General features: G+C 34.3%; 1 protein-coding gene across 16 annotated transcripts in view; it reads right to left on the bottom strand.

Annotated features, from left to right (window-relative positions):
* brp (ELKS/RAB6-interacting/CAST family member bruchpilot) overlaps positions 1 to 15,613 on the bottom strand; it is a 696,927-nt gene that overhangs the window by 17,119 nt on the left and 664,195 nt on the right. For all 16 annotated transcript variants that reach the window (XM_076211493.1, XM_076211481.1, XM_076211492.1 and 13 more), the window contains one exon: positions 12,142 to 12,234. In XM_076211493.1, coding sequence (XP_076067608.1) covers positions 12,142 to 12,234 — 93 coding nt within the window. The remainder of the gene's footprint in view (positions 1 to 12,141; positions 12,235 to 15,613) is intronic.

Below are 15,613 nucleotides of genomic sequence, written 5' to 3'. Positions count from 1 at the left end.
GTAATACTAGTATTAGTAGTAGTAATAGTAACGGTAAGTAGAAGTACTAGAAGTAATAGTATTAGTACTAGTAGTAGTAGTAATAGTAGTAGTAGTAAAAGTAGTGATAGTATTAATAGTAGTAATACTAGTAGTAGTAGTAGTAATAGTAACGGTAGTAGCAATAGCAGTAATAGTAGTAGTGGTTGTAGTAGTAATAGTAGTAGTAGCAATAGTAGTAGTAGTACTAGTAGTAGTACTAGTAGGAGTAGTAGAAGTACTAGTAGTAGTAATAATAGTAGTAATAGTATTAATAGTAATAGTAGTAATGGTAGTATTAGTAGTAGTAGTAATAGTAGTAGTAGTAGCAATAGTAGTATTACTACTATTACTACTACTATTACTACTACTACTTTTACTACTACCACTATTATTAGTACTACTATTACTACTACTATCACTACTACTATTGTTACTACTATTATACTAGTAGTAGTAATAGAAGTGGTTATAAAAGTAGTAATAGTAGTGGTAGTAATACTAGTAATAATAGTAATAGTAATAGTAGTAGTAATAGTAGTAGCAATAGTAGTAGTACTAGTAGTAGTAGTAGTAGAAGTACTAGAAGTAATAGTACTAGTAAAAGTAGTAGCAATAGTAGTAATAGTATTAATAATATGCGTAGTAGTAATGGTAGTAGTAATAGTAGTAGCAATAGTAGTATTACTACTATTACTACTATTACTATTGCTACTAATACTACTATTACTGCTACTACTACTTCTACTATTGCTACTACAACTATTATTACTACTATTACAACTACTATTACTACCACTTCTACTACTACTATTACTACTACTATTACTACTATTATTACTATTATTACTGCTATTACTACTACTATTACTATTACTACTACTACTTTTACCACTACTATTACTAGTAGTATTACTACCACTACTATTACTACTACTATTATACTATTGGTAGTAGTAATAGAAGTGGTTATAATAGTAATAGTAGTAATAGTAATAGTGGTAGTAATACTAGTGGTCATAGTAGTAGTAATAGTAGTAGTAATAGTGGTAGCAGTAGTACTAGTAGTACTAGAAGTAATAGTACTAGTAGTAGTAGTATTAATAGTAGTAAAAATAAGTAGTATTAATAGTAATAGTAGTAATGGTAGTAGTAATAGTAGTAGTAATAGTAATAGTAGTAGCAATAGTAGTATTACTACTATTACTACTACTATTACTATTGCTACTAATACTACTATTACTACTACTATTACTACCACTTCTACTACTATTACTACTATTACTACTATTACAAATACTATTACTACTACCACTACTATTACTACTACTACTATTACTACTATTACTACTACTATTACTACAACTACTACTACTACTACTATTATACTATTGGTAGTAGTAATAGAAGTGGTTATAATAGTAATAGTAGTAGTAGTAGTAATAGTGGTAGTAATACTAGTGGTCATAGTAATAGTAATAGTAGTAGCAATAGTAGTGGTAAAATTAGTAGTAATACTAATAGTAGTAGTAATAGTAGTAATAATAGTAACAGTAGTAGTAATGTTAGTAATAGTAGTAATAGTAGTGGTAGTAATACTAGTAGTACTAATAGAAACGGTAGTAGCAGTAGTAGTAGTAGTAATAGTAGTAGTGGTAGTAGTAGTAGTAGTAGAACTAGTAGTACTAGAAGTAATAGTAGTATTAGTACTAGTAGTAGTAGTAATAGTAGTAGTAGTAATAGTAGTAGTAGTAAAAGTAGTATTAATTGTAGTATTAATAGTAATAGTAGTAATTGTAGTAATGGTAGTAGTAATAGTAGTAATAATAGTAATAGTAGTAATAGTAGTGGTAGTAATACTAGTATTAGTAGTAGTAATAGTAACGGTAAGTAGAAGTACTAGAAGTAATAGTATTAGTACTAGTAGTAGTAGTAATAGTAGTAGTAGTAAAAGTAGTAGTAATAGTAGTAGTGATAGTATTAATAGTAGTAATACTAGTAGTAGTAGTAGTAATAGTAACGGTAGTAGCAATAGCAGTAATAGTAGTAGTGGTTGTAGTAGTAATAGTAGTAGTAGCAATAGTAGTAGTAGTACTAGTAGTAGTAGTAGAAGTAGTAGTAGTAATAGTATTAATAGTAGTAGTGGTGGTAATAGTAGTAGCAATATTACTACTACTATTACTACTATTGCTACTACTATTACTACTACTATTACTACCATTTCTACTACTGTTATTACTACTACTATTGCTACTACTATTTTTATTACCACTACTATATCTACTACTATTACTACTACTATTACCAATACTACTATTACTACCACTACTATTACTATTACTACTATTACTATTACTACCACTACTATTACTACAACTATTACTACTACTACTATTACTACTTTAATCACTACTACTATTACTATTATACTACTAGTAGTATTAGGAGTAGTAGTAGTAATAGAAGTGGTAGTAATACTAGTGGTATTAGTAGTAATAGTAGTAGTAATAATAGTAATAATACTAGTAGTAATAGTAGTAGTATTAATAGTAGTAATAATAGTAGTAATGGTAGTAGTAGTAGTAGTATTAATAGTAATAGTAGTAGTAATTGTAGTAGTAGTAATAGTATTAATAGTACTGGTAGTAATCGTAGCAGTAGTAATAGTAATAGTTGTAGTAGTAATAGTAGTAGCAATAGTATTAGCAATAGTATTACTACTATTACTTCTATTAATACTACTACTATTACTACTATTACTACCACTTCTACTACTACAATTATCTCTACTACTATTGCTACTACTATTTTTATTACCACTACTATACTACTATTACTACTACTATTACCACTACTACTACTATTACTACTACTACTACTACTACTACTACTACTACTACTATTACTACTACTACTACTATTACTACTACTACTACCACTACTATTACTACTTCAATCACTACTACTATTACTACTACTATTATACTAGTAGTAGTAATAGGAGTGGTTATAATAGTATTAGTAGTAGTAGTAGTAATAGTAGTAGTAGTAGCAATAGTAGTATTACTACTCTTACTACTACTATTACTACTACTACTATTGCTACTACTACTATTACTACTATTAATACTTCTACTACTACTATTATTACTATTACTACTACTATTACTAATACTACCACTACTTCTACCATTACTACTACTATTGCTACTACTACTACTATTACTACTATTATTACTATTACTACTACTATTACTACTAATGCTAATACTATTACTATTACTACTTTTTCTATCACTACTACTATTACTACTAGTATTACTACCCCTATTATTACTACTACTAAAATTACTACTACTATTACTACTACTACTATTATACACTTCTATTACTCCTACTAGTAGTAGTATAATAGTAGTAGTAGCAATAGTAGGAACAATAGTAGTAGTAGCTATAGTGGTATTAGTAGTAGCAATAGTGGTAATAGTACTAGAAGTAGTAGTACTAGTAGAAGTACTAGAAGTAGTAGTACTAGTAGTATTAGTAGTAGTACTAGTACTAGTAGTAGTAGTAGGAGTAATAGTAGTAGTAATAGTAGTAGTAGTAGTAGTAATAGTAAAAGTAGTAATAGTAGTAGTAATAGTAGTAATGGTAGTAGTAGTAGTATCAATAGTAGTAGTAAAAGTAGTAGTAATAGTACTAGTAGCAATAGTAGTAGTAATAGTAGTATTACCACTACTTTTACCACTATTACTACTACTGTTACTACTATTGCAACTACTACTACTATTAGTACTACTATTAATACTACTATTACTACTATTACTAGTACTTTAATATATTACTACTATTATTACTAGTACTACTACTATTACTACTATTACTAGTACTACTACTATTACTACCACTAGTATTACTATTACTACTACTATTACTACTATTACTTCTACCACTACTATTACTACTACTAACATTACTACTATTTCTACTATTATTACTTTTACTAGTATTTGTACTACTAGTATTACTACTATTACTACTACTATTACTACTACCACTACTATTACTACTACTATTACTATTACAACTACTAGTACTACTAATACTATTACTGTTGCTACTACTATTACTACTAGTATTACTACCACTACTATTACTACTACTATTACTAACACTACTACTATTACTACTATTATTACTACTATTAATACTATTACTACTACTACCATTATAAACACTTTTAGTACTAGTAGTATAATAGTAGTAGTAGTAGTGATAGTAGTAGTAACAGTAATAGTAGTAGTAATAGTGGTAGTAGTAGCAGTAGTAGTAAAAGTAGTAAAAGTAGTAGTAGTAATAGTATTAGTAATAGTAGTAATACAAGTAGTAGTAATAGTAGTTGTAATAGTAGTAGTAATTGTAGTTGTAGTAATAGTAGTAGTAGTAAGAGTAGTAGTATTAATAGTAGTAGTAATAGTAGTAGCAATAGCAGTGGCAATAGTAGTAGTAGTAATAGTATTAGTATTAGTAGTAGTAATATTAGTAGTAGCATTAGTAGTATTACTAATATTAGTACTAATATTACAATTACTATTACTATTACTACTATTGCTACTACTACTATTACTACAACGATTATTACTACTACTATTACTACCGCTTCTATTACTACTATTATTACTACTACTATTACTACTATTACTAATACTTTTTACTACTATTACTTCTATTATTACTACTACTATTGCTAGTACTACTATTACTACTACTATTACTACTATTACTAGAACCCATGCTATTACTACTATTACATCTATTACTACTATTACTATTATTACTACTACTATTACTATTACTATCACTACTACTGCTATTACTATTACTACTAGTATTACTACCACTACTACTAATACTACTAACATTACTACTACTACTATTACTACTACTACTATAATAACAACTTCTATTACTTCTACTAGTAGTAGTAGTAATAGTAGTTATAATAGTAGTAGTTATAATAGTAGTAGTAACAATAACAGTAGTACTACTAGTAGTAGTAGTACAATTAGTAGTACTAGTAGTAGTAATACTAGTAGTATAGTACTAGAAGTACAGTACTAGAAGTACTAGTAGTAGTAGTAGTGGTAATAATAGTAGTAATAGTAGTAGTAATAGTAATACTAGTAGTAATAATAGCGGTATTACTAGTACTAGTAGTAATATAGGGGGAGTTGTAATAATAGTAATGGTAGTTGTAGTAGGATTAGTAGTAATAGTAGTAGTAATAATAGTAATAGTAGTACTAATAGTAGTGATGGTATTGGTAGTAGTAGTAATAGTGGTTATAGTTGCAGTAGTAATAGAAATAGTAATAGAAGTACTAATAGTAGTAATAATACTAGTAGTAATAGTACTATAAGTACTTGTGCTAGTAGAAGTAATAATAATATTAACAGTAATAATTGTAATGGTAATTGTAGTAGTAATACTAATATTGGAAATAATTGTAGCACTAGTAATAGTAGTATTAGTAATATTAGTAGTTGTAATAAAAGTAATGGTAGTAGTAGCAGTAGTGATAGTACTATTAGAAGTAATTGTAGTAGTAGTAATAGCAGTAGTAGTTATAGCGGTAATAATAGTAGTAATAGTTATAAGTAATAGTAATAGAAGTAATAGTAATAGAAGTAATAGTATTAGTATAGTAATAGTAGAAATAATAGTAATAGAAGTAATAGTTGTAATGGTAATAGTAGTAACGCTAATAGTTGTAGTAAAATTAGTTATAATAGTAATGGTAGTAATAGTTGTAGTGCTACTACTAGTAGTAGTAGTAATAGTGGAAATAGTAGTAGTATTACTACAATTTTTACTATTACTACTAGTAGTACTATTACTATTATTACTAATACTGTTCCTACTATTCGTCCTACTAATGCTTTTACTACTAATCGTGCTATTACTACTAGTATTACTAATAATACAAATATTTCTAATAATATTACTATTCCTAATTTCATTACTATTAGTAATACAACTATTACTAATACTATTACTACCACTACTACTGTTACTACTAGTACTAGTACTACGAGTACTATTACTTCTATTACTCTTACTACTACCATTACTGCTATTACTACTATACTACTACAACCACTATTACTACTACTGCTACTGTACTGTTTCAACTACTATTACTACCATTATTACTAGTATTACTATTAATATTAGAATAATAGAAATAGTTGTAATGGTAATAGTAGTAATAGTAAAATTAGTAATAGTAATACTAGTAATAATAGCGATAGTACTACTAATAGTAGTAATATTAGTGGGAGTTGTAATAATAGTAATGGTAGTAGTTGTAGTAGTAGGATTAGTAGTAATAGTATTAGTAAAAATAGTAATAGTAGTACTAATAGTAGTGATAGTAAGGGTAGTAGTAGTAGTAGCAGTAGTAGTAGTAATAGTGGTTATTGTTGCAGTAGTATTAATAGTAGTAATACTAGTAATAGTACTATAAGTACTAATGCTAGTAGAATTAATGGTAATAATATTAACAGTAGTGATTGTAATGGTAATTGTAGTAGTGATACTAGTATTAGAAATAATTATAGTACTAGTAATAGTAGTATTAGTAATATTAGTTGTAATAATAGTAATGGTAGTAGCAGCAGTAACAGTGGTAGTAATAGTAGTGATAGTACTATTAGTAGTAATTGTAGTAGTAATAGTAGTAATAGCAGTAATAGAAATAGTAATAGTAAGAAGTAGTATTAATAGTAATAATACTAGTAATAGTACTAGAAGTACTTGTGCTAGAAGTAATAGTAACAGTATTAACAGTAATAGTTGTAATGGTAATTGTAGTAGTAATACTAGTAGTAATAATAATGATAGTATTAGTAATAGTTATAATAGTAATGGTAATAGTAGCAGTAGTAACAGTAGTAGTAATAATAGTAGTGATAGTAGTAGCATATGAAATAATTGTAGTAGTAGTAATAGTAGTAATAGTAGTATTAGCAGTAGTAGTAATAGTATTTACAGTAGGAGTAACAGTAGTAATAGTACTATTAGTAGAAAGAGTACTAATAGTAAAGTACTTGTAGTAATAGTACTAGAAGTAATAGTAAAAATAATAGTTGTAATAGTACTAGAAGTAATAGTAAAATATTAATAGTAACAGTTGTAATGGTAATAGTAGTAAAATTGGTAATACTAATAGTAGTAATAGTAATAGTAATAATAGTGATGGTACTAGTAATAGTAGTAATATTAGTTGTAATAGTAATGGTAGTAGTTGTAGTAATAGTAGAAATAGTAGTAACAGTAGTAATAGTATAATAATAGTACTAATAGTAGTATTTAGTCATTATAGTAGTAGGAATAGACCTTATTAGTAATAATAGTAATGCAAGTAGTAATAGTTGTAATTATAGTAGTAACATAATTAGTTATAGTAGTAGTAATCCTAGTAGTGATCGTTTTCGTAGTAAAAGTAGTAGTAATAATACTAGTAATAGCATTAGTAGTAGTAGTGGTAGTAATACTAGTAGTATTAGTAATAGTTGTAATAATAGTAGTAGTAGGAATAGTGGTAATAGTAATCGTAGTAGTTGCAATAATAGTAGTAATATAAGAAGTAATAGTATTTACAGTAGTGTAGTATTAATTGTAGTAGTAATAGTGTTAATAGTATTATCAGTAGTAGTAGTAATAGTAGTAGAATAGTAGTAGTCGTAGTAGTAGCAGTTGTAATAGTAGTAGTCGTAGTAGTATTTTAATAGTAGTAGTATAGTAATAGTAGTAGTAGAAGTAATAGTAATAGTTGTAGTAATAGTAGTAGTAGTAAGAGTAGTAATAGTCGTAGTAATAGTAGTAGTGGTAATTATAGTAGTAATATATCTAGTGCTATCATTAATAGTAGTATTAATAGTACTACTATTACTGCTCTTTCTTTTAATATTACTACCAGTATAACTAATACTACTATACTATTACTACTACTAGAAGTTGTAATAGTAGGTGGCAGGGTTCGAACCGCCATCACCTTGACCTCCACCAGAGGTAGCCACGTTCTAACCCACATGGTCATCGAGCATCCATATAGTCTCTAGTAGAAATCTACTTTAGTCCAATGGATTGAGTAGATTCTATTATTCTAAATATCTCTGCCATTACAAAAATCAAATAAAACCATATAAACAAGTAAATAAAATAGAAACAAATAAATGAATAAATAAGTTACAAGTTAATTAATTGATTAATTGATAAGAAAAATAAATTAGATATAAAACCACATCCTAAAAAGGTTGGGACTCACAAAACCGCAGGAGAAAGTAAAAGAAACCAAAGAAAACGAATGGAAAGAAGGAGGGAAAGAAAGAATGAAAGAAAGAAAAAAACGAAAGAAAGAAAAAAAATAAACGAATAAAGAGACCCCCATACATATGGTGATACGCGCACACCCGAAAGTAATAGACGCCCACTTACACGCCTATCAACACACGCGCGCTGTGGGCGTGAGGGACACGATCAAGGGGTCGGGACGTGGGGTGTCTGAGGCGTTTTCCCGGGCGTAAATAGCGGCATAAAGCGAAATGGCATTTGGATGAATACTAATCAGTGAGCAACCACGGAAATAATCATCAAGTATTTGGCGGTTAGCTGAGAATATGCAAATGAGATCGTACCACAAAGCCTAGCTTGGAAACCCGTAATGCTGCAGTTGCAGGGAAAGGGAAGAGGGTAAGGGGGGAGGGAAGAGGGAGGAGGGGGCAAAGAGAAGGGAGGGGTAGCAAAGATGATGGAGTAGAAGGAGCAAAGAGAGGGGAGGAGGGAGTAAAGAGGGGGAAGAGGAAGCAAAGAGAAGGGAGGGGTAGCAAAGAAGAGGGAGGAGGGAGAAAGGGGCAAAGAGAAGGGAGGAGGGAACAAAGAGGTGGGAGTAAAGAGCAAAGAGGAGGGAAAGTAGGAGGAGGGAGAAAGGGCAAAGAGAAGGGTGGAGGGAGCAAAGAGGGGGAGGGGGGAACAAAGAGGAGGGAGGAGACAGCAAAGAGGTGGGAGGAAGGAGCAAAGAGGAGGGGGGAGGAGATAGAAGAGAGGTAAAGAGAAAGAAGAGGAGGAGGCAGAAGAGATATGAAAAGAGAGGAGAGGAGGTAGAAAAGAGGTGAAGGTAGAGAGGAAGGAAGAGGGACAAATCAAGGAAAGAGTAGTTTAGTGAAGAGGAGACAAATGACAAAGAGGATTGAGGTAAGATGGAAGGATTGTGAGGAGGTAGAGATGGAGGAAGGGTAGAAGGAATTGAGCAAAGGGAAGACGGTAATATCAGACTGCATATTCTCAGCTATATTGTGGTGACAAAGATTCAGATTTGTGGTGGTCGTGGTTTTGGTAGTGGTGGTGGTGGTGGTGGTGGTGGTGGTGGTGGTGGTGGTAGTGGTGGTGGTGGTGGTAGTGGTGGTGGTGGTAGTGGTGGTGGTGGTGGTGGTGGTGGTGGTGGTGGTGGTGGTGGTGGTAGTGGTGGTGGTGGTGGTAGTGGTGGTGGTGGTGGTGGTGGTGGTGGTGGTGGTGGTGGTAGTGGGTAGTGGCTGGGTAGTAGCCCCTAGTGGTCCTTCTGGCCGGTAGTAGTCTACAGTTGCGACAGCGATGAAGGCAGCAACAATGATGTAAATGGTCGTGATTGTGAAGGTGTTGGAAGTACTGTCAGCAAATGTAAAGGTACTAATTAATGTTCCCATCAAGCACTGTCATGTTTGTAATGAAATTGATATCATTGGTGGGGAGGTTTTCATTTACCCATATATTTATTTTCTCCTTTTGTTTGTTTATCTATTCGTATATTAATCTATTTTATATATCTTAATTTGATGCTTATATATATTTATTTGCAAATCATTTATTAAAAATTCTAATTTATAAAATTAATTATTAGAAACAAAGAAATCCATGAATTTATTTACTTATTCATTTATTATTTTATTTACCTACTTGGGGATCAATGACGGGTACCTCAGTGTCGTTCTGCAAGATGAACAGCGAATCTTCCCATTTTCAAAGCCCGTCAACCCTCTCACCCCCACAAGGAGATGCAACCCAGAGGGGATGACACATGGTTCCCGGACTGGGCCCAAAATCTCTATCACTTTCAACTGTATTCCTTACAGAGTGTTTACAAGTGGGACCACAAACCAAAAATTAGTGTGAGTTAGTGAATGCACAACGATTAAATTTAGTGTTAATGTTGTCTCAAGGAGGTTAAGCAACAGCAGCGCATAAGTATGGGTTATGTGAGGAAAAAGGTCTAGAACCTCTGGATCAAAGGTTAAGTGCTTATCTAGATGTCGTAAACAAGTGTGCGTCACAGGCGATACCAGTAAAGCTGTGATAGACTACACTGGATCAACACATTTAAGTCGGTGACATGCTCAACCCCACAGGATTATAAAGATTAACTAATGGGTAAATTTAGAATATGATAAGATTTCAGTTATTTAAAAACCCCTTTATGTTCGAGTCTGCCGCTTTGTTGAATATGATTGTTTCGTCTGAGAACAGAATCTGTTAGAAAAAAAGGCTGCTAAGTGAAGGAGGGAGAGAGAGAGAGAGAGAGAGAGAGAAGAGAGAATTGACTGTTGACTGTGGGACTATTTCTATGTCACCAAATGAAAGTGGTAGGAAGAGGAGATCAGTCGCCGGTTCTCCCGCCTCCATGGGCTTAATCTGGAGATCGAGTGTCAGCCCCTCAGGGCTGCACCTCCTGGTGGGGCTAAAGACGGGTTTTGAAAATGGGCAGTTTGGCTATCCCCTACATTCAGGTACTTGTCACTGATACCTATTTTTAACAACAAGGGATTTCATTCGGCCCTGAGGTATCTATTTCCAGGGGCTATGTTTGAGAAGCTTACATCAGGAGATGCTGAACCAAGGCAAGCGTCAGCCACCTGTCGTCATGCGCAATGAAACCTCAACTTTCGAGCTTCCGAAACGGAATCGGAGCCAAACGCGCCATAGCGACAAGAGCTACCACGAGATGCTCATGGTGGAATTAGAAGAAGAAGTTTCTACTCGGCAGACCCTTTGGCCCATAGCCAGGCACTCCGAGAGGAAAACTTCGTGTGACATTTGGCACCATTAGCAGCGGAGGTTGAGGGAACGCGAGAAGGGTCCGGATGTGTCCGCCGGAGGTCTCTCCCTGTCGCGCCGAGCTTTACCATTGTCGGGGCGTGAGGGAAGGACAGGTAACCTGTTCGTGGTGGCGGGGCAGCGGTAGTGGATCGAGTGTCTAATAAAACCGTCTCGTGATTGGCGGAAGAGATATTATCTACGGCCACCATTGGGTCTGGGTGATGCCAACTGAACACGCTATGGGAACAGAGAGAGAAGGGATAGGGGGAGAGGTAGGAAGAGGGGTGAGAGGAAAGAAAGATAGAGAAAGGTAAGAGAGATAGAGAAGAGAGAGGTAAGAGAGATAGAGAAGAGAAAGGTAAGAGAGATAGAGAAGAGAAAGGTAAGAGAGATAGAGGAGAGAGGGGGGACGGGAGGGGAAAGAGAGAGAAGGGAGGAGAAAGAGAGAGAGAGCAAATACCATATATCATTTCTTCGACATTTTTGATACTCTGAGCACAATACTGTTCACGTACGTATCCAGTTGTACTGTACATGCATAACATATCTCTTCAACTCGTTTCATCAGAATGTATCCAATGTTACAATGTTTTATAGATACGAGTATCTATAAATAAATGTAGTTGTATATCATTACTTTTGTTTGCATTTGTACTGTAAAACCTTTGCCCTGATGTATTGAACAAATAGAATCAATTACGTTTTTATTTTATTTGCCAACATCAAATACTATGAGAAATGTACACCAAGAAGTGCTCAGCTGTTGCCAAGATCGTCACCTCTGTATCACTACAATAAGTTCGAGTGTGTTATATCGATAACGCATATCAACAAAGAACTTCCGTACATAACGAAGTCGGATCCTTAGAAGATCACAGCTTCATCCCAGAGGCTTCTCAAAAAACTTAATCAAATGAACCTGTCGTCAGTGAAAGTAGAAAAAAAATCCAGGAAAAGGTAGTATTAGTCAGAAGAGATCGTGCGTCATCTTACTTGATCAGATGGAATGGGAGATGCTGGTGGGGTACTGTCCTCAGTAAATCCAACGGCGGCAAACTCCTGAAGATGTCGCACTCTTTCCTCGCTCTGAAACACATAATACAGTCAGTTTGTAACAAAGAATACAATGGAAGAACAACCTAGTACAAGGCACGTCCAGCAATAACTCCCCCTATAAATGGATCTAGGACAGTTGCGTCCCGGACAATTACGTACCAGGACAGTTGAGTACCTGGACAACTGCGTACCAGGACAATTGAGTACCAGGACAATTGTGTACTAGGACAATTGCGAACAAAATTGCGTCCCGGACAATTGCGTACCAGGACAATTGAGTACCTGGACAACTGCAGAACAACTGCGTACCATATAATTGTAAAACAGGTTAACTGCAAAAATTAATAGTAAATTCATGCGTTTCTCTTTTATCTAAGTCTATTTTCAAGAAAATGTGTGACCTAGGATTGAGGGTATACGGAAATTATATTTAATTTAAGATTCGATGTTTTTCCGCATTAGCATTTCTCCCTGTAAATGACATTGTCAAAAAAATCGTTGATTTGTCTGATTATGATTTCCCACCAGAATTTATTGCCTACTTTGAAATAACTTTTCCTATAGTCTTGGAATGTTCGATAAAGAGTGACAAATCAGTTGCCAGGTCTAACAACAGTGTAGAAGGTTTGCATAATGCTTTGCAAAATTCTTTATCCTGTCACCACCCTTTTATTTGGAAATTAATCGAAACATTGAAAAAGGAGGAAGCCATTTCAACAAAGAAAAAAGTGACTTAAATAGAGGGATTTAAGAATACAAAAAAAGTCAAAATGTAAATAAGAGAACCATGACTGTCAGAAACCTACAGTCCTGATAAGACAATTTTCAAAAGGGATAGCGCGCACCATACACAGCTTCTGATTATATTTGATGGCAAGTTCATTCCAAATCTGTTATCACACATGTGGGCCGGTGGGCGGATGTCCGATGGGCAAATGTCCGGTGACCAAATGTCCAGTCTCGGTATTCCAGCACAAGGATCATTTTTCGATTTTGTAACTAGATGCTAAGGTATTTTTTATTTCTAGATATCACCTGGTTTACGCAAATATACATATAGCCTGAAACACAAATGTTTAGGCCGTTAAACATTAAAGTATTGAATATTTAAATTCCTTATTCCTTATGATTTTTGCTATTGACCAGTTATGCAATTATCTGGTATGCAGTTGTGCAGGTGCTCAATTGTTCAGGTACCCAATTGTCTAGGTACGCAAGTGTCCAGGACGCAAATGTCCGGAACACAATTGTCCAGTTACGCAACTGTCCCTTCACCCCGTAAGTACAAATACACATACACACACGCGCGCGCGCGTATAATATATATATATATATATATATAATATATATATATATATATATATATATATATATATATATATATATATATATATATATATATATATATATAATGTCACCAACGAACATTAGCGTCAGTAAGTATATGGCTTTTGTGACTACTTTCGTACCCGGGCCTATTGAATTACGAAACCCGTCTTTTACCAACTTGACCACAAAGAATTAAAAGGTTTGCAACCCCATACGAGGCTTGTATGCAGGAATTTGATGCCAACAATCGAATCTACGATCCGAGGATCAATTTTACGTAAACCCCAACGCCATTAGTGGAGGCAGGAAGATCTTGGCGTTATCTTTATTCGCTCTCTGCCATAAACATCATGATATAAATCAGTACTGTTACCACCACATAGAGGACACGGAACACCTCATACTACACCCAGACGCTGTTGTCGGGTACTTGAAGGCTTTAGGTCTTCTACAAAAGAGACCAGGAGCAATGGATTCCGTAATTGATCACCAGTAATTTACACTGAAGCTATAATATTCGAAAGCGCTCTGCTCCGTTTGTTTATTTTCTAAAGTGGTTATCTTGCACTGATCACCAATGTACAACGATGTCATTGAGAATATGTATGCGCGCTCAGCACCTTATCTAAGCTTCACTTGCTCTCCTCCCATTGCATTCACATAGACACCACGAACAAGTGTTGCATACCATTGGGATTTATCGATGGGGAAAGCTAAACACATAAAGAAGAGGAACGGGGTAAGGTGGAAAACGAAACGATAAATTTGGCTATAGTCCCTTGGTCGAACAAGCTGGAAGGCATAGACAAACACCAAGAGAATACGAAATCTAACCTGATAAAGGAAAGGAATACAAGAACATAGGCGAGGGTAGGTTATGACATTCTGTTCACGGTGTCCACGTAAATGTTATGGTGGGAGTGGTCATGGCTAGCACAAGAGATTGAACAAACAATAGGTGAATCATAGAGAACGAATGACATCCAGTTCTTTATCATTACACGTGCATGCTTACGGACATCGTCCATGAAGTCAGAAACCAAAAATCTAGAGACAAAGAAGAAAGGGAAGAGGATGTACAAGCTGTTGGCACTACAAAAGAGACAAGAAACCACTGAGGGATCTTTATGATAATTCGGTTTAATGTCGTGAAACTAACTCCTCCCACCTCCCCCCCCCACCATCAGGAGGGGCAGTGCCCCTTACAAAACATGTTGTAGCCTAAAATATAATGAACCATGCCCTTTGGTTCAACTCGTCGATGGCAGGGTTCGAACCACCATCACCTTGATCTCCATCGGAAGTAGCGACGCCCTAATCCGCTTGGCCAGCGGGTATCCTAGGGATCTATATAGATGGCAGATGCTAAGCCCAGGTTAACTTGAGAGTAAAAAAAAATACATACATACATATACCAAGGCTATTTCCCCCTTACAAGGGAGGTAGCCAAAAAGGAAAAGGCATAACATCATTCCCACCCATTCCATCCCTGAATACACTCCACATCCCTCCACCCTCCCTCCCATCTTAGTACCTCCTGGATGACGGGTCATCTCTGCACCTTGTCCACTGCCCTGGGTCAGAAGCAGTGTCGCAAGACACAGCACATCCACAGCAAGGCAGCTTCATTAAATCGACGACCCTCCCTCTCCGTCCCCCCATGCATAAAAGGAGAAGACGGGGAGAAATCCCTTCGGGCTGCGTCAAAAAAGTAAAAATAAATAAATAAGTAAATAAATAAAAAATCTTAGTCGTTGATGACCTGGCTGAGGACACGAAAGCGTGACCAATGCAACAAAGAAGTACAAACAGCAGAGTGGATGAGATAGAGTGGAGCCTTAGATAGAGAGAATGTCAGACACTGTCTAGGGACCTGACCTAGTTCCTGGAGCAAATATTAGCCTATGACCCAGAATAATTCGTTCCCCAAAGCGTCACAATAAGGTATCCTAGATTATCCGTACATCTGTGTCATACATACACACATACATACATACTCGTCCATATATACATACATACACACACACACACACACACACACACACACACACACACACACATATATATATATATATATATG

The sequence above is a fragment of the Oratosquilla oratoria genome, chromosome 28, assembly GCF_046742065.1.
Source record: "Oratosquilla oratoria isolate Oo_2021 chromosome 28, ASM4674206v1, whole genome shotgun sequence".
NCBI lineage: Eukaryota > Metazoa > Arthropoda > Malacostraca > Stomatopoda > Squillidae > Oratosquilla > Oratosquilla oratoria.
The sequence above is the reverse complement of the archived record's forward strand: the minus strand, read 5'-3'. Positions and strand labels throughout refer to the sequence as shown.